This window comes from Pelobates fuscus, chromosome 13 (genome assembly GCF_036172605.1).
Source record: "Pelobates fuscus isolate aPelFus1 chromosome 13, aPelFus1.pri, whole genome shotgun sequence".
NCBI classification, from domain to species: domain Eukaryota; kingdom Metazoa; phylum Chordata; class Amphibia; order Anura; family Pelobatidae; genus Pelobates; species Pelobates fuscus.
In genome coordinates this window covers 8,353,000-8,372,695 of record NC_086329.1, presented here as the reverse complement: position 1 = coordinate 8,372,695, position 19,696 = coordinate 8,353,000, and the positions used below count along the sequence as shown (strand labels likewise).

Sequence of the window (19,696 nt, the reverse complement as noted above, 5' to 3'; positions counted from 1 at the left end):
TATAACAGAGCTCCACAGCAATAACACTCCCAGTAATGTGTATGAGTGTATAACAGAGCTCCACAGCAATAATACTCCCAGTAATGTGTCTGAGTGTATAACAGAGCTCCACAGCAATAATACTCCCAGTAATGTGTCTGAGTGCATAACAGAGCTCCACAGCAATAATACTCCCATGAATGTGTCTGAGTGTATAACAGCTCCACAACAATAATACTCCCAGTAATGTGTCTGAGTGTATAACAGAGCTCCACAGCAACAATACTCCCAGTAATGTGTCTGAGTGTATAACAGAGCTCCACAGCAACAATACTCCCAGTAATGTGTCTGAGTGTATAACAGAGCTCCACAGCAATGATACTCCCAGTAATGTGTCTGAGTGTATAACAGAGCTCCACAGCAATAATACTCCCAGTAATGTGTCTGAGTGTATAACAGAGCTCCACAGCAATAATACTCCCAGTAATGTGTCTGAGTGTATAACAGAGCTCCACAGCAATAACACTCCCAGTAATGTGTATGAGTGTATAACAGAGCTCCACAGCAATAATACTCCCAGTAATGTGTCTGAGTGTATAACAGAGCTCCACAGCAATAATACTCCCAGTAATGTGTCTGAGTGCATAACAGAGCTCCACAGCAATAATACTCCCAGTAATGTGTCTGAGTGTATAACAGAGCCCCACAGTAATAATACTCCCAGTAATGTGTCTGAGTGTATAACAGAGCTCCACAGCAATAATACTCCCAGTAATGTGTCTGAGTGTATAACAGAGCTCCACAGCAATAATACTCCCAGTAATGTGTCTGAGTGTATAACAGAGCTCCACAGCAACAATACTCCCAGTAATGTGTCTGAGTGTATAACAGAGCTCCACAGCAATAATACTCCCAGTAATGTGACTGAGTGTATAACAGAGCTCCACAGCAATAATACTCCCAGTAATGTGTCTGAGTGTATAACAGAGCTCCACAGCAATGATACTCCCAGTAATGTGTCTGAGTGTATAACAGAGCTCCACAGCAATAATACTCCCAGTAATGTGTCTGAGTGTATAACAGAGCTCCACAGCAATAATACTCCCAGTAATGTGTCTGAGTGTATAACAGAGCTCCACAGCAATAACACTCCCAGTAATGTGTATGAGTGTATAACAGAGCTCCACAGCAATAATACTCCCAGTAATGTGTCTGAGTGTATAACAGAGCTCCACAGCAATAATACTCCCAGTAATGTGTCTGAGTGCATAACAGAGCTCCACAGCAATAATACTCCCAGTAATGTGTCTGAGTGTATAACAGAGCCCCACAGTAATAATACTCCCAGTAATGTGTCTGAGTGTATAACAGAGCTCCACAGCAATAATACTCCCAGTAATGTGTCTGAGTGTATAACAGAGCTCCACAGCAATAATACTCCCAGTAATGTGTCTGAGTGTATAACAGAGCTCCACAGCAACAATACTCCCAGTAATGTGTCTGAGTGTATAACAGAGCTCCACAGCAATAATACTCCCAGTAATGTGTCTGAGTGTATAACAGAGCTCCACAGCAATAATACTCCCAGTAATGTGACTGAGTGTATAACAGAGCCCCAAAGCAATAATACTCCCAGTAATGTGTCTGAGTGTATAACAGAGCTCCACAGCAATAATACTCCCAGTAATGTGTCTGAGTGTATAACAGAGCTCCACAGCAACAATACTCCCAGTAATGTGTCTGAGTGTATAACAGAGCTCCACAGCAATAATACTCCCAGTAATGTGTCTGAGTGTATAACAGAGCTCCACAGCAACAATACTCCCAGTAATGTGTCTGAGTGTATAACAGAGCTCCACAGCAATAATACTCCCAGTAATGTGTCTGAGTGTATAACAGAGCTCCACAGCAATAATACTCCCAGTAATGTGTCTGGGTGTATAACAGAGCTCCACAGCAATAATACTCCCAGTAATGTGTCTGAGTGTATAACAGAGCTCCACGGTAATAATACTCCCAGTAATGTGTCTGAGTGTATAACAGAGCTCCACTGCAATAATACTCCCAGTAATGTGTCTGGGTGTATAACAGAGCTCCACAGCAATAATACTCCCAGTAATGTGTCTGAGTGTATAACAGAGCCCCACAGCAACAATACTCCCAGTAATGTGTCTGGGTGTATAACAGAGCTCCACAGTAATAATACTCCCAGTAATGTGTCTGGGTGTATAACAGAGCTCCACAGCAACAATACTCCCAGTAATGTGTCTGAGTGTATAACAGAGCTCCACAGTAATAATACTCCCAGTAATGTGTCTGAGTGTATCACAGAGCTCCACAGTAATAATACTCCCAGTAATGTGTCTGAGTGTATAACAGAGCTCCACAGCAATAATACTCCCAGTAATGTGTCTGAGTGTATAACAGAGCTCCACAGCAATAATACTCCCAGTAATGTGTCTGAATGTATAACAGAGCTCCACAGCAATAATACTCCCAGTAATGTGTCTGAATGTATAACAGAGCTCCACAGCAATAATACTCCCAGTAATGTGTCTGAGTGTATAACAGAGCTCCACAGCAACAATACTCCCAGTAATGTGTCTGAGTGTATAACAGAGCTCCACAGCAATAATACTCCCAGTAATGTGTCTGAGTGTATAACAGAGCTCCACAGCAATAATACTCCCAGTAATGTGTCTGAATGTATAACAGAGCTCCACAGCAATAATACTCCCAGTAATGTGTCTGAATGTATAACAGAGCTCCACAGCAACAATACTCCCAGTAATGTGTCTGAGTGTATAACAGAGCTCCACAGCAACAATACTCCCAGTAATGTGTCTGAGTGTATAACAGAGCTCCACAGCAATAATACTCCCAGTAATGTGTCTGAGTGTATAACAGAGCTCCACAGCAACAATACTCCCAGTAATGTGTCTGAGTGTATAACAGAGCTCCACAGCAATAATACTCCCAGTAATGTGTCTGAGTGTATAACAGAGCTCCGCAGCAACAATACTCCCAGTAATGTGTCTGAGTGTATAACAGAGCTCCACAGCAATAATACTCCCAGTAATGTGTCTGAGTGTATAACAGAGCTCCACAGCAATAATACTCCCAGTAATGTGTCTGAGTGTATAACAGAGCTCCACAGCAATAATACTCCCAGTAATGTGTCTGAGTGTATAACAGAGCTCCACAGCAATAATACTCCCAGTAATGTGTCTGAATGTATAACAGAGCTCCACAGCAATAATACTCCCAGTAATGTGTCTGAGTGTATAACAGAGCTCCACAGCAATAATACTCCCAGTAATGTGTCTGAATGTATAACAGAGCTCCACAGCAATAATACTCCCAGTAATGTGTCTGAATGTATAACAGAGCTCCACAGCAATAATACTCCCAGTAATGTGTCTGAGTGTATAACAGAGCTCCACAGCAACAATACTCCCAGTAATGTGTCTGAGTGTATAACAGAGCTCCACAGCAATAATACTCCCAGTAATGTGTCTGAGTGTATAACAGAGCTCCACAGCAATAATACTCCCAGTAATGTGTCTGAATGTATAACAGAGCTCCACAGCAATAATACTCCCAGTAATGTGTCTGAATGTATAACAGAGCTCCACAGCAATAATACTCCCAGTAATGTGTCTGAGTGTATAACAGAGCTCCACAGCAACAATACTCCCAGTAATGTGTCTGAGTGTATAACAGAGCTCCACAGCAATAATACTCCCAGTAATGTGTCTGAGTGTATAACAGAGCTCCACAGCAATAATACTCCCAGTAATGTGTCTGAGTGTATAACAGAGCTCCACAGCAACAATACTCCCAGTAATGTGTCTGAGTGTATAACAGAGCTCCACAGCAATAATACTCTCAGTAATGTGTCTGAATGTATAACAGAGCTCCACAGCAATAATACTCCCAGTAATGTGTCTGAGTGTATAACAGAGCTCCACAGCAACAATACTCCCAGTAATGTGTCTGAGTGTATAACAGAGCTCCACAGCAATAATACTCCCAGTAATGTGTCTTTAAACGACAATAAATGTGTTAAGAAATTAGAGTGTGTAAATAAGATACATTGTTCTCGATTTAAATTATATTTTATTTCCATAAATTGTTATTAGTAAAAGGACAGTATAGTCACCAGAGCAATTTTAGCTTAACCCCTTAAGGACACATGACATGTGTGACATGTCATGTGTGACATGTCATGATTCCCTTTTATTCCAGAAGTGTGGTCCTTAAGGGGTTAATAAAGCTGTTTTGGTGTATAGATTATGCCCCTGCAGTCTCACTGCTCAATGTACTGCCATTTCATCCACCTGGAGTGACAGCCAGGAGGGAGGTACACTCAGCATGCCTCTCCTGGCTGTGAACTACCCCAAAATATAGTGCAGGCGTATTCACGCTTCGCTGCTCGTTCTGGGGGCATTGACTTAGGGACTAAGTCATAATTCACCTCTCTCCATTTAACTATCATTCAACGTGATGAAATGACACGTCAGGCAGAGGAACATGAATACTTTACCTCCATGACAATCAACCACGCTACAGTCACAGTTGGAGACATTAACAAGGTTAAGAAAAGTACACACAAGATTGGTTGGGAGGTTAGAGGTGGATATAATAAAAATGGAGGGGATGGACAGACAGACATTGGAAGGTGGACAGACAGAGGATGGGCAATGGACAGAGAATAGAGGAAGAATCATCTGAAAATGAGGGTGGACAAGCAGAGAATGGATGTGGGGGTGAACAGACAGAATTAGCACAAACAGTAGGAGACATAACTGGGAAGAGACAACAGTGAGACAATTCTGGGAGAGATGGGGTTTTAATACTGAATTGGCTTTCTTCCCTAGACTACAATAAACCACAGTGGCTATGGACTGTCAAGGAGGGGTGCAATGTACAGGTCCACCCCACATACCCTAGATTCATTTCTGGTTCAGAGATATGCATGATGTCTGTAGTTTGACCTTCTGTGGGATTGATTTTATTGTGGGTACATTTAAACAAGACAGATCCTTACTTTAAGCTGCGCCACAGGAGGCCTGGCTACATTTGGCCAAACCAGCACTGTCACATCAGGCTCCACTCCTTTACTTAATGGGCTACTCCAGGTACTATGATCCCTTCAGTGATTTAAAGTGGTTATGGTGCCTGGAATCTGTATTGCTGTGAAATGCTACACATATATTCAATTCACTTTGAATTGTTGACTATATGCACTTTAGTGAATAACGCTATAAATATTTTATACTAATAATGCAATAACTGGGGTGTAATTATAACAACAAAATATAGTTACAGAAAATGTTCAGCATTGTCCAATGATGTAGCAGTCCACAAACCTCTCTATACTAATGTCCGAGGGACAAATGCCCCCCTGCCAGCCCTCCCGTGAGCCCTGCGTCCTCCCATTTTTAAATTTCGCAACTGGACTGCTAATGCATAAAGGTAACAAGTCTGTTTTTCTTTGTGTATTTTTCAGGTAAAATAAAAATAAAAAAAGAGATTTGAGCACAGGTGTTAATTAATGTATATTTAAAAAAAATGGCCCTTGCAGGCCATTATACTTTTTAGGGTCACTTTTATACAATGCACATCACAGAGTCTTTTGGCAAGAGCTCAGCTGTTCAATCAGATATCCTGGGTGATCCATGTGCAAATGATCAGGACAGATTACCCCAGCACTAAACACCAGTGGGATAACAAACCTTAGCTTTCAAGGGGCCGAAATGTGAATTCTGATGTGAAAACAACTTTTTACTAAAAATCTGCTTGTGGTTTGGAGAACGTTTGGAAAATGGATGGAGAATCCTCTCTGGAGAGATATTTAGACCAATGTGACGCTGAGGTAACAGAGCTTGTGTGCAGATGGATTGGTGATTAGAAGCGGTGTGCATAGTATCTACATAGCAGTATATAGCATTGCCATAAATATAGCCTGCTGTACGTTGGGTTACTGGCATGTTGGCAGGGTGACGGTGTAAAGTGGGAGAAGTCACGAATGTAAAGAGCATTTCAAACTTTAGGCCAATGTATACTGAAAGCATAGCTTACTCCATTAGTTTCCAGTTTTGCTGTTTCAGAAAAAATATGAAATTTGTTTTTGAATACTCAATATATCGGTTAATAAAATAACTACAGGCATCAAGAATTGACAGCAATATATTAAATATTTAGTGGATTTTTATATATATGTTTGTGTGCGTATGTTACACAAGATCCAGAGCACTCGCTCATCCACTAAACAGCAACTTCAAAGCTCACAGATTAGTATTTAAAAAACAAAACAAAAAAAACCTTATCCAGGCTAAAATAATGGGGATTTAGTTACATTATATGATCATACATTGCATAAGCCTGCCACAACGTCAATGTACCCCATCTTTGGCAGGTCCTACTCTCTCAGCCTAATGTCTGCTTTTATGAGTTTAACCCACTTACTTGGAGCAAACCTTTCCATCTGGGGCTCTCTGCAAGTCAAGGCTAAATAGGGCCCGGGATGAGGCACCTGTACCCTGTGAGATATATACTACTGACTCTCTTAAAGGGACACAATTGGCACCCAAACCACTTCATCTCATTGAAGTCTTCTGGGTGCAGTGTCCCAGTCCCCCTTTAGTCTTGCAATGCAAGTTAGAAACTGCAATAATTACATTGCAGAACTAATACTGCCTCTAGTGGCTGTCAATCAGATGGACACTAGAGGCACTTCCTGCTTGCTAGGCAACCTTTGGTCGCTTAACTGACTGCTCTGCATGAGGACATCCAGCATCCATATAATGCCCATAGGAAAGCATTGCAGCACATGCACATTAGCCCCTCTCCCTCCCCCCCCCCACATGGCACCTTCAACAACATGTTTGTGCCAGGTCCTGTGGTAATAGAAATCTCATATTTTAACTCTTCAATTACTTAATAAATAATAATAAGAATAATAAGATGGTAATACTTGAGACTCTTTTATATATGCAACACATATGCCTTGTATTGTGTCTCTGTGGAATGTATCAGTGTGGGGGTTTTATTTTTATTTTATTTTTTGCATTGGCACATGAGAATATGGATGCCCTAATAGACAAATCTGGGTATTCTTTCATTGGTTTACCTCATTGGCTGCCTTATTGGCCTTCATACATAGCATACCACAGTTTTTTTTTTTTTTTTTTAAAGAGCATTTCATGAAGATAAAATACTCCTAAAAACTGCTGAGTTATTGATTGCATTGAAAATCCAATGCAGCTAAAATATATTAAAAGACAATGTAAAGATTACAGAGAGAATATCTAAGGAGGGTCTTGTGCCAGAGAACAACACTGTGGTGGGCTCCCTGCCTGTAGCTGAAGAAACAAGATGGCGGCACCCATGGGGAACAGGATCAGGTAAATCTAAGTCACCACAGCTGCACCCCGGGACCACCGCATCCCAAGCAGCAATGACACCTGAAGGTGACCAAACTACTTTACTTTAAAGAACTCTACCAGCAAACACTGGTATTCATTTTGGAAACATTTCTTGAAAATTTTATGGTGATTTTGTTTTTTGTTTAGGATGTCAGTCCATCAACTCCCAACATATACACCCCCACTGCATTTGATGATTTGCAGCCGGTTCCTGGAACGTCCTATTCCTCGTTGCTTGATCAGTCAAAAGAGCTTTCCTCTGACTTTTCGTTTGTAGACCTGAGCTTTCTCCCTGATGACTTGAATCAAGACCACGAAGAGAAGAATGAACATAACGACCAGCAATACCCAACGCAATCTGCAGAGCAGGACAGTGGAATCTGCTTAAATGAATCTGGACTGTCCCAGCCGTACACCCCTTCCGATTGCAGAGCTCATTCACAAGATGCTTCAAACTTGTGTCATATGCCGATTACGCCCATGACCCCAATTACTCCAAAGACCCCAATTGCTGAAATATCTGGCATAGTCCCTCAGCTGCAGTAAGTACTGCTTTATCAGCTGTTGTTCTTCATGGTTAATTACCCATATCCGTGTATGAAATATGACCATTTTTTGGGGGATACATTTTTCCTTCTGGTTTCTGCAACAAAAAGTATCCTGTGAACATCATCCAGAATGATGCTTTTTTTTTTTTTTTTTTACCTGTTTTGTACTAATTTGTATTTTCATGAAAATAGTTAAAGGGACTCTCCAGTGCCAGGAAAACAATCCGTTTTCCTGGCACTGCAGGTCCCCTCTCCCTCCCAATCTCCGGTTGCTGAAGGGGTGAAAACCCCTTCAGTCACTTACCTGAGACCCCCGCCGATGTCCCTCGGCGGTGGTTTTGGGTCGCCACCGCTCCTCCTCTTCATTACGTCGTCCGGTGGGCAAGACTGATCCCGCCGGCCGTGGAGACCTCATGCGCATTAGAGCTCTACATAGAAAAGCATTGAAAAAGTTTTCCTATGGGGAATTGAGTGACGCTGGAGGTCCTCACACAGCGTGAGGACATCCAGCGACACTCTAGCACAGGTTTTCTGTGCTGTGGACCAGGAAGTGCCCCCTAGTGGCTGTCTAGTAGGTAAATATTGCAGTTTATTAAAAAAAAAAAAAAAAAACTGCAATAATTACACTTGCAGGGTTAAGGATAGTGGGAGTTGGCACCCAGACCACTCCAATGGGCAGAAGTGGTCTGGATGCCTGGAGTGTCCCTTTAAGACTATTTTTACATATCTTCCCCCTCCCCCCTTACTTTTCAACTCTCTAACTTTCCTCTTTTTTATATTTCTTTACTCTAAAATCATCCCCCTTTACCTATAATTGTGCTAATCTTTACGTCGCCATCTTCTTAAGTATTGTCAGTGACGGAACGTCTTGTTCTATTTAGAAATATTGTGTCTACGGTGAATCTATCATGTAAACTAGATTTGAAGAAAATTGCCCTGCATGCCAGGAATGCAGAATATAATCCAAAGGTAAGATTTTGGGGAAAAAATGCCTTTATTTTATGCATGGGGATGGAATATTTAATAAAAATGTATTTATTTTATCTTGGCATTAGAGATTTGCTGCAGTAATAATGAGAATTCGAGAACCAAGGACAACGGCACTTATTTTTAGCTCTGGAAAAATGGTCTGCACAGGGGCAAAGAGGTAAGTGGGCACCAGAACTGCCAACATGTGGTTTAGGGATCAGATATAATGGTGACCGCAAATAAACGGTGCAGATATCGGCCTGATGGAAACGGGGACACCCTCATCATCCAGTCCTTCCTGTCCTGCAATGCTTTCATTGATGGATAGATCCTTAAAGTATTCTACCAAGAATTACAACCAATACGGCCAGCTATAGTGGTTATGATGCTAGGAGTACCCTGGCAGCAAAACCCAAGTAATGGGGTGTGGGCACCATTTTGTGACAGTGTGACTGATGTCAGCCAATCAGTTAAGCCTTGTAGAGCTTCTGGTTGGAAAAGGGGGTGCCCTGAACAACAGGTAAGAAGTCAAACCGTTCTAAAACCGTTATTGTGCTAGGAGTGTTTCTTTTGTTGCGATACCCTGCGCTATTAAAAGATGATCCTTTTTGTAAAAATACGTTTTGGTCAGACACACGGATAGATACTTTTAGGATCAATACAGACACTAGGTGGCAGTGTAATATATATATTTTTTATTTTCACTTGCTGAGCTTCGATAATTCTCTACCACCTTTTCAGCAAACTTGTTGAACACAAAATAGTTTCAATCCCCATCTGGGACTTTTATCAAGATAAACAATATGTTATTTGTAACCGTGTTTTATTTAAAACACGAAACAATCTAAAAAAAGATTTGATGAATCGAATGAGCGTGGGAGGGAAGGGGCAAAGATTTGCACACACACACACAAAAAAAACCCAGCTGAAATGGAATATACATCCAACAGATCATGATAGGCAGTGGTTGAATAAAAAGAGGAGTAACATTGTCACACTGTTCTTTGCCACTATAACTCGATCAATAATTGGTACGTACGTAAATCGAAACACTACTGTAAAGAAGAAAATGAACAAAGCACTATGAATAGAGGAACAATGTCCCCTGATTTGGCCACACTGTTCCGTGGACATATTATCCACATAAATGAGTCCACGTGGGCAGACCATTCTATAGACCAAGTCAGTGGTGCAAGTGAGTCAAGTCAGTTAGGGGTGGAGGATGTCCCTACCATGGCCATGAGGCCACGTGCGATACAGCCAAGCCACCTCTAGCACCCTGGACTGGCCAGCTCCTGTTTGACATGTGGATCCGGTCATTTTGGACCAGAATGTCTCTGAGGATGGCTCATCTTTTGTAGCTTGTCAATGGTGGTGTGATGAGACGGGGAAAATTCTCATTCCAATTGAACAAGCTCCGATCTTTGTGATTAATCCTGCATAAGACTGATGAACAAGTATTAAGGTTTGTACACACACCGTTCTTCCGTCTTTGTTGGAGGGATTATCTGGGGGAGATTCTGCATTGCATCTAGCGTTCATCAATGCTTTATCCAGGATCCGAGGAATGTAACCTCTATTCTTTCATTTAGTGAAGAACAGTCCCGGCTGGCAGCGAGGAAGTATGCCAGAATTGTACAGAAACTGGGATTTCCAGCCAGGTTTCTTGACTTTAAAATCCAGAATATGGTGGGAAGCTGTGATGTAAAGTTCCCAATCCGACTTGAAGGTTTGGTATTGACTCATCAGCAGTTTAGCAGGTAAGTGTTCTTATTTCCCACCCTACGTTTATAGAAGGTAATATAACTGTGTTAAAGCAGTACATCTGAACTGACTTTTATGGGAAATCTATAATGGTAGATATTATGTAAAGTTCACAGAATTCCTGTAAATTTCCCATTCCCTCCCTAAATTCTTACCCAAATAAACCCTACTGCATGCCACATTCTGCAGATTCTGATAACCAAAGTCATTGCTTTATTGCCGATGGTTATTAGGGGTACCTGATGCTCTCTCTATTTAAACTGTAGTCAGATGCTAGAGAGGAGTTGCCCTAAAATAGAACTCGTTAATTGACCGTAAAGCCTAGACGTATTCAGGCATGATACAATCTAGATCCTGTCATCAAGTGATCTAAATAAATAGTGTATACGGAGCTTAGTGAATACCCCGATTGATCAGTGTTCTCTAAACTTTCAATAATACCAGAAGAGTTCGGTGGCATTTCAAAGTTCAGGAAAATAAACATTTAATTAAAATTGATGTACAGAGGTGGTCTTTCCATGAGACATAGAACACATAATGCATTGGCTCTAATATCGCTGGGCAGGTGGAAGACCAGACTGTGTATTATACAACTATTCTAGTATGGGACACGTTTTATATAAATAACATATCAGTGTGTTCTAATTAGACTTGCCTTTAAAGAAACGCTCCAACGTAATGATCTTGTTTTGTTTGTAAATAGTTATGAACCTGAACTTTTCCCTGGCCTTATCTATAGGATGGTGAAACCAAGGATTGTGCTGCTTATTTTTGTCTCTGGGAAAGTTGTATTAACTGGTAAGTCACCAGAAATGGTAGGGGGTGAATAATGTATGTTTTTTTTGTTTTTCATTAAAATGGAACATTTTTATGAAATGTCAAGAGCAACTGGAGATAGTGTGGACATACTACGTCCCAAATCCTGAGATCTGAAAAGAGCTAGTGTGATTGGTGTCCCCACTCCTGCCTCCTCTGCAGTAATTTGCAAAGACCTACGACGGTGACTTCGCTGTTGGGTGTCCAGTGCCGCAGATGAAGGGGAGTTATGCTTACCTGAACCTGTCTAGCCTTGGTCCACTTTAACCCCTGGCGCTTCAACTGCCAGGAGCCGAAAACAGCACTGTACTCTCATGCATATGCAAGAGTACAACACTTGGGTTGCAAGATCCTCCTTAGACAGACATATTTCTCTTCAACGATCACTAGTGACAGCTGGGGGGCTTGACGCCGCTTTTTCTGTCAAGTGGAGGAAAACTAGACCCCACTTTGTCTTAGCATATCTTCTGAGAGAGTTGGAATTCCATTGAAATTGCAACGTCATCAATGTGAGTATTTCATTAAGATTATATCTTTATGAAATTCGAATTGTGGAGGTGGGGAGTGACCGAGCCACTTTAATATTAATTACCTCTTTATTAAAGGTGCTCTTGGGTGTGCTTCAGCAATCTGGTTGTCTGTCGGTAGTAACATACAGTAATCCTCTTAGTCCTATAAAACCAGATGGGAGGGTCCATGCTGTGAGCAAAAAGGATTGTGACTCTGTAGATTTTGAAATTAATATTAAGATATAAAGCCTGCTTACAGGTTTTGCAGAGGATCGAGTGAGAGGACGGCAACTTCCATCTTCCAGGTTGTTCTGCGTCACAGCAACTACAGCAAACGCTATGATTATTCCTCTAGTGATGTTATTTTCTGTTCTGTTAGAGGAATGCTCATTTAGACTGTATTGGAACACAATGCATTGACAGCTCTGGACATCACATGCCCCACTGGACTGAGTTACGGGGACTGTGCGGGTCATTGAATAAAACCTGCCATGTTCCTTTATCATACCGCACACTATCCTAGGTTTGGGATTGCACACCATGGTAACTAACAGACGCACATTAGTAACCATGCTTTTTGGTTCCTGTTTTAAGAAAGGCGTGAGCTGATCTAAAAATTGTCCATATTTTCTTTCTCTTGTAGGTGCCAAGGAACGTTCTGAAATTTACGAGGCATTTGAAAATATATATCCAATTCTTAAAAGTTTTAAGAAAACAACATAAGTGTTCCCATTAAAATCTATCTTTGTATATTATGTGTATATATACATGTTTTTCTAAAAAATGAAAAAAAATTGAATATCCTGTGCGATTAACATGGATACAGTTTATTGTAATTTATTATGTTTTTTGCTTTAGTTTGATTTAAATTAATGTTTGCAGATTATACATTTTGTGCTTATTGATAAAAAAAACAAAACAAAAAACAATCTACTCCTTGGCGTGAATTACTTTCCTTTTAAAGATGTTACGGTCAGGATTGCAAGCAGCTGTTTATGGATGTCCTCGTGATTTGCGATTGTGGCTATGTGAAGGAAACCAGACTGAATTTTTAAATTTATTTTGGACAACATACTTCCAGGGCACACAGTCACTATCGCGCTTCTGGTGGGACTTTCCTCTTTTTGTTGTCCTGTCCCAATTTAGTTACCTGGTGTCCTGTGTCTGGGGACACCAGGGAATCATCCCAGAGCAGCAAAGCTCAAATTAATCATTAGACGCACTTTGCATGATCAGGCATGTTGGAGGAGGCAGCCTGTGCATGATGCTAGGCTGACACACCCCTTCAGTGGGCATGCATGCCAACTTTGTGTTGGGCAAGCCCATTATAGATGATGCAATGTGCGACACTGGTTACCAGGGCTGCCATCAGAAATTTTGGAGCCCCTAACACAGCTGAAGGAGTCCTCCCACATGGCCCACCCCCAATTCTGCCCGGGCCCGAGTCTCCCACAAAGATAGTGTGTTTGTGTAGTGGATGCAGCGTATGTGTTTGTGTAGAGCAGGAGTAGTCATGAGGTAGATTATCAGACGTTGTAGGACTGTGCATGCCTTTAGAATGACAAAGCATCATGGAAGATGTACTTTTAAAACCTCTTTTGGGCACCCTTCATGTAGAGGATACAGTGTGTGTGTGTGTGTGCAAAGTGGGTGTAGTGGTTGCTGAATGTGTGAGTATATATGTAGGGAAGGATAGAGGCTGCATTCTGTGGGAATTATTAAATCCATTCATTTTATTTCCCCCTCCATACCTCTTATATGTGGCCAGGGAGGGGGAACATGACACTCACTGGTGGTCCTGTGGCATTGTGCAGAAGAGGCGGCCCAGCCAACGTGATCTTCAGCTTCCGGCAGCTCCTCTCTCCAACTCTAGGGAGCCCATGGCAACACTCTGATGGACGGGCTCTCATGAGAGTTGGAAAGAGCTTCTGGAAGCTAAAGCTCGCGTGTCCTGGGCCCCCTCTTCATAATACTAGTTGCCCAGGGCACGCACGGGCAAGATTTTGAAAAAAAATAATTTTTTTAGGGGCAGCCATCCAGTCGCTAAAATGTAGACCCCGATCTGTTGTATGAGTCCACAATCCTTTACTAGCCTGGGATCTACAATTTACCCATCATTGTAGTGTTTGAAATGTAAGCATATTTTTGTATGGAATATGTGGGTGAGAATGTTAACTTTTGAATGGAGGTGTGCATTTTTGTGTAATGTATACATTGCTACACACGCACACACACATGATGGGGTTAGTTGTGACAGGGTTTGTGTTTGTGTTGTAAAAGGGTGTGTGTCAGGGAGAACGGTGGTAAGTGACTGGTAGGGTGGCAAGTGTCACAAGGAGAGAATAACAGTAGGTGGGGAGGTTGTGTTAAACAGAGTCTCCCAACACAGACTAATAATGCATTTGGTATATTTTGCTTTGGCCTCCTCCTGCTTACCTTCTGTGCAGGCAGGGGGCAATAATTCATCCCATGGTGGTCCGGTTGGCTGCTGGTGGTCCACCAGAGAGCTCTTCTTATCTGCTTGCTGGCTCAAGGAAGAGGGCCTGATCAGAGCTGGAGATTATGGCATCCTTCTCTGGCAGCGGCACCCCCTAGAACATGGCACCTGGGATCAGCGATCCCTCGCTGCACCCACTGATGGCAGCCCTGCTTGCTACTCCCTCTAGAAGGCATGCCACCTCGTCGAGATTATATTCTTCTAAAGGAAGGTATACTTACTCTGGTCCCCCCAGGCACCCATGCTGGATCAACTTACATTTGGTCCATTCAGTGTCTATATGTAGACAGTGGAGACGCTGAACGTTGGTCCTGTAATCTTTGCAGGACTGAACACATGAGGTCCTCCTAGTGGCTGTCTGAGTGACGGATTGTCAGAGTAACACACTAGCTGCAGTGGTTCTGGTGAGTATAGTCAGGGCTACCATAAGGGGTATATAGGTAGTAGTTTCAAAAGGGACCTGGTCCATGCTCAGGGGCCTGCGTGTGGCCCTGTAGCGCTTATTGGTCCGTTTGGAGATTTGTATTGTATCAATACAAAGCATGTTAAAGGTCATGACAGAACAATTAGAAACAGACTGAACAAGTATGGTTCGTTTGGACAGGTTGTGAGGAGAAAGCCTCTTCTCTCTAAAAAGAAAATGGCAGTACAGCTTAGGTTTGTAAAGTTGCATCTGAGAAAAAAAAGACTTCTGGAATAAAGTCCTTTGGACAGACGAGAACAAAGTTGAGATGTCTGGCCATAATGCACAGCGCCACGTTAGGCAAAAACCAAACACAGCACATCAGCACAAACCCCTTCTACCAACTGTCAAGCACGGTGGTGGAGGGCGATGATTCGGGCTTGTTTTGCAGTAACATGACTTGGCGACCTTGCCATCATTGAGTCGACCATAAATTTCTCTGTATCCCAAAGTTTTCTAGAGTCAAATGTGAGTCCATCTGTCCAACAGCTAAAGCTTGGCTGAAATTAGGTCATGCAACAGGACAATTATCCCAAATACACCAGCAAATCTACAACAGAATGACTGAAAAAGAATCAAGGTGTTGCAATGGCCCAATCAAAGTCCAGACCTCAACCCGATTGAAATGCTGTGGCGGGACTATAGACAGAGCCGCGCATAAACAAATGCCAGCAAACCTCAACGAACGAAGCAAAGTTGTAAAGAAGAGTGGGCCAAAATCCCTCCACAATGATGGGAGAGATGGAAAAATATTACTGCAAGTTATTGCTGCTAAAGGTGGCTCTACAAGCTATAGAAGCATAAGGTGTACATAGTTATTCACACATGGTTTTAGCTTTATTTTTGTTAAGTGATTACACGGTATAATATGTCATGTGTGGTTGTTAATCTGAGGTTCTAGTTACCTAACCTGAAGACCTGCGAAGAAGCAGATGATTGTTATGTCCTGATATATAAAACCATAGAACTCAAAGAGGGTGTACTTTCGTTTTCCAATGAATGTATCTCTATCTGTGTATATCTATCTAGGTCTATCCATGTTACTTTTTTTTCATATTTTTTTAAATTTCTTTATTTCCACGATGACCCAACATTCTCATATTGCCTCTGGAGAATAATTTGAATCGGAGATCTCCTTAACTGCTATAATTCAAAGCTGTCATGTTATATGTAAATTCATTTCTATTATCACAAAAATGAATTCTTAATATTTTTTTTTTTTGCACCCAACTTCCTTTTTTCTTGCTGTGGCGCCACCTGGAGGACTATTTTGGTACAAAACTCTCTAAAATGCATAGTCAATACATTGTTAAACACCAGCCAAGCCACCCAACTTGCCTTTCCCACGGAAATCTTACATTTGCAGTGATGTTAATACTGCAAGGGATTCTGGGTGGGCATATGCAAATGAGTTAAAGAACCACCGTTTTGCCTCATTATTGCATTTTGAACATGGATTCTTTGGAGTTTACATTCAGCTTGTCTGCATTCTGTGAGCTGAATCCCCCTTCCTTCATCGGACAGTTAACATCATCTCCCATCATGACTGTTCTGATTTTAGAAAGCTGGGCCCGCAGGGTCTGGAGAAGTTCCACACGGTGTCCATTTTGGGGCGATGCATACACAGTGATAGACCTGACCATTCCCCTGCCCAGGAGCCGACCACCACTAAGAGTCCACCACAGACAAGCTCTCGGACAAAGGCCACCGTGAAAAGTCCCCCCACGAATTAGGACAGCGGTACCCGCAGACCTGCACTTGTTCCCTCCAGACCAGAAGGAAGAGCCATGGGTCCAGTCCCTCACCAGGTGGCGATAGGACTTGGAGAGAGAGAGAGAACATTCCTGCAACATGAAGACATTACAATTCTAAAAAGCTAGGTATCTTAGCAGATCATGTCTACGCAACTTATCCTTAACACTCCTAACATTAATGGTGAGGATAGAAATGGATGTCATAGTTAATGTAAGGGGGGAAAGGACATGTAATTGTCAGACATGACACTCAGTTATCTCCATCTTCCCCATGTTGGCATATGCTTCTCCTTGATCGGTGATGTCCAGTGGTGATGGGGGTGTCTCCACCTGAACCGGCTCTGACAAAAGGAGTTGGAAGCTGTCCAGAGTTTCTAGGAAATGCGGCTCTGTGATTAAGGCCATTTCATATTCCAGTGCTTCCCGGATTAGTTCCTCTATCTCAGAGAGGGGCCGAGAATGGAACCTTGGGGAACACCACACGTGACTGGGAGAGGGAGGGTGTCGCTGTCAGAAATGGACACATATTGCGAGCGATCCGATACATACGATCGAAACCAGTTTAGCGAATGATCACCAATACCTGAGTTTTTGAGTTTGTGCAGTAGAATGGCGTGGTCTACTGTGTCAAAGGCCTTAGCAAAATCAAGGAAAATAGCTCCAGTTAGGTCTCCTTGTTCCATGCCAGTTTGGATGTCATTGCAAACTTTTAAGAGGGCAGTTGTAGTGGAGTGATTCTGGCGAAAGCTCGATTGATCAGGGGTCAGATAGTTTGATTATTGGTAATACTCACATAGTTGCGTATGGACACATTTTTCTAAGATTTTTCACAATACCGGGAGCAATGATATAGGGCGATAGTTAGAAACCAAAGTAGGGTCACCACTTTTATGGATAGGCACTACTCTCGCAGTCTTCCAAAGTTTGGGTAAGTATCCAGACACCAAGGATTCGTTAATTAGAGTTGCAACGGGTTTAGCAATTGCCGGCGCACTGAGCTTCAACAGCATTGCTGGGATTTGGTCAGGTCCAGACTGGTTTTTCATTTTTAGATTATTAAGATGTTTTTAAATGACACTAACAGGTACAGGTCTAAAAATGAACTTGTCTATATTGGGCAAATTTAGTGAGACCTGATCCACATTTGTAGTTTCAGGATGTGTGCCATTTATTAGCTTGGCAATCAGGGCAGTAGAGCATCTGACAAAATAATTGTTAAAGGCATTTGCTACATCTAAGTGAAGTTTCAGGGTTTGGTTATCCACTTTGACAGTGGAGGGTTGGGAGTGGATTGGGGGAGTTTGTAGTTTATTTATGACTTTCCAAACGTTTCTAGGGTTTGAGATGTTATTGTTTAGATTTTCTTAGAAATATTGGGCCTTGGCCAATTTTGTTTGTTTTGTGCATATATTTCGCCATTGTCTATACGCACAGTGATCATTCATAGAGCCAGTACGCTTAAACTTTGACCACAAAGAATCCCGAAACTGGTACATTTGGATGAGGTCAGCTGTGATCCAGTTCATATGTGCCCCTTTTACCCTCACCTTACGCAGCGGGGCACGCAGATTCCAAATTTGTAGGAGTTCAGACTGAAAGAATTCAACAGCACAGTCTAGATCTGGGATAATGTTTAATCTGTGCCATGGGAGGTTCTTGATGTCCTTTAGAAAGGATTCAAGATTAAATTTTTTGAAGGACCTAGTTATTTTAACCTTGGGAGAGGATTTAATAGCCTTTATTTTGCGCACACAGTACACTAAACAGTGATCACTGAAAGTATTTGGGAGAACACCGGCCTCCTGGATTCTATCAGGAGAAGTGGAGAGAATCCAATCTAGCAGGGTATGGTTAAGGCTTTTAATGTTTATGCGAGTTGGGGAGGAGATTAATTGCGTTAGCTGCAAAGTCTTAAACAGCGTGCAAGAACAATTATTTTTAGGATTCAGCCAATCAATATTAAAATCTCCAAAGACCAACATTTCACTTTTTGGGTTTTGAGCCAAGGTTTCACTAAGGAGATGGGCTATGTCAGAAAGGGAGTGCACAGGGGAGCTAGGTGGGAGGTAGATTCCTGCAACAATGATTGAATTACTGCACGGGATCTCAATTGTGTGTAATGGTGTGCGGAGTGTTCCAATATAATGTGATAAAATTCTAATCTTAAGGAGCACTATAGGGTCAGGAACACAAACATGTACAAACATGACCCTATAGTGTTAAAACCATCTAGCACCCCTGGGCCCCTCATCCCTCCATAAATATAGCAAAATCTTACTGTATTCAAGCCTGAAGCTGTAAATCTGCATGCTGTTAGACTCAGAAAAACAAGCAGTCTGCTGACATGTGATAGCCTGATCTAATCACAGTGCTTCCCCATAGGATTGGCTGAGACTGACAAAGAGGCAGATCAGGGGCAGAGCCAGCATGATTCAAACACAGCCCTGGCCAATCAGCATCTCCTCATAGAAATGAATTGAATCAATGAATCTCTATGAGGAAAGTTCAGTGTCTGCATGCAGAGGGAGGAGACACTGAATGTTTGGATGCATTTTAGGCAGCCATGACCCAGGAAAGCTCTCTAACAGCCATCTGAGGAGTGGCCAGAGAAGTTATCACTAGGCTGTAATGTAAACACTGCATGGCTACAGCTGTGACCCCGCCCCTTATCCATGGCTCCAGCTGTGACCCCGCCCCTTTTCCATGGCTCCAGCTGTGGCCCCGCCCCTTTCCCAGTCTCTGTGTATCCATGGCTGTGACCCCGCCCCTTTCTCGGTCTCTGAGCATCCATGGCTGTGACCCCGCCCCTTTTCCAGTCTCTGTGTATCCATGGCTGTGACCCCAACCCAGCTGTAGCCCCGCCCCTTTCTCGGGCTCTATCCATGGCTGTGACTCCGCCCCTTTCTTGGCTGCTCCGTATCCATGGCTCCAGCTGTGGCCCCGCCCCTTTCCCGTCGTGCAGTTCTT

General features: G+C 42.4%; 1 protein-coding gene across 1 annotated transcript; it reads left to right on the top strand.

The window, feature by feature from the left end:
- Window positions 1-5,709: 5,709 nt before the first annotated feature.
- Window positions 5,710-12,738, top strand: TBPL2 (TATA-box binding protein like 2). Its single transcript, XM_063439449.1, has 7 exons — window positions 5,710-5,857; window positions 7,557-7,951; window positions 8,839-8,926; window positions 9,013-9,104; window positions 10,519-10,686; window positions 11,394-11,488; window positions 12,659-12,738. The coding sequence occupies exons 1-7, from the start codon at window positions 5,807-5,809 to the stop codon at window positions 12,736-12,738; spliced, it is 969 nt and encodes a 322-aa protein (XP_063295519.1). The 5' UTR covers window positions 5,710-5,806.
- Window positions 12,739-19,696: the final 6,958 nt, after the last annotated feature.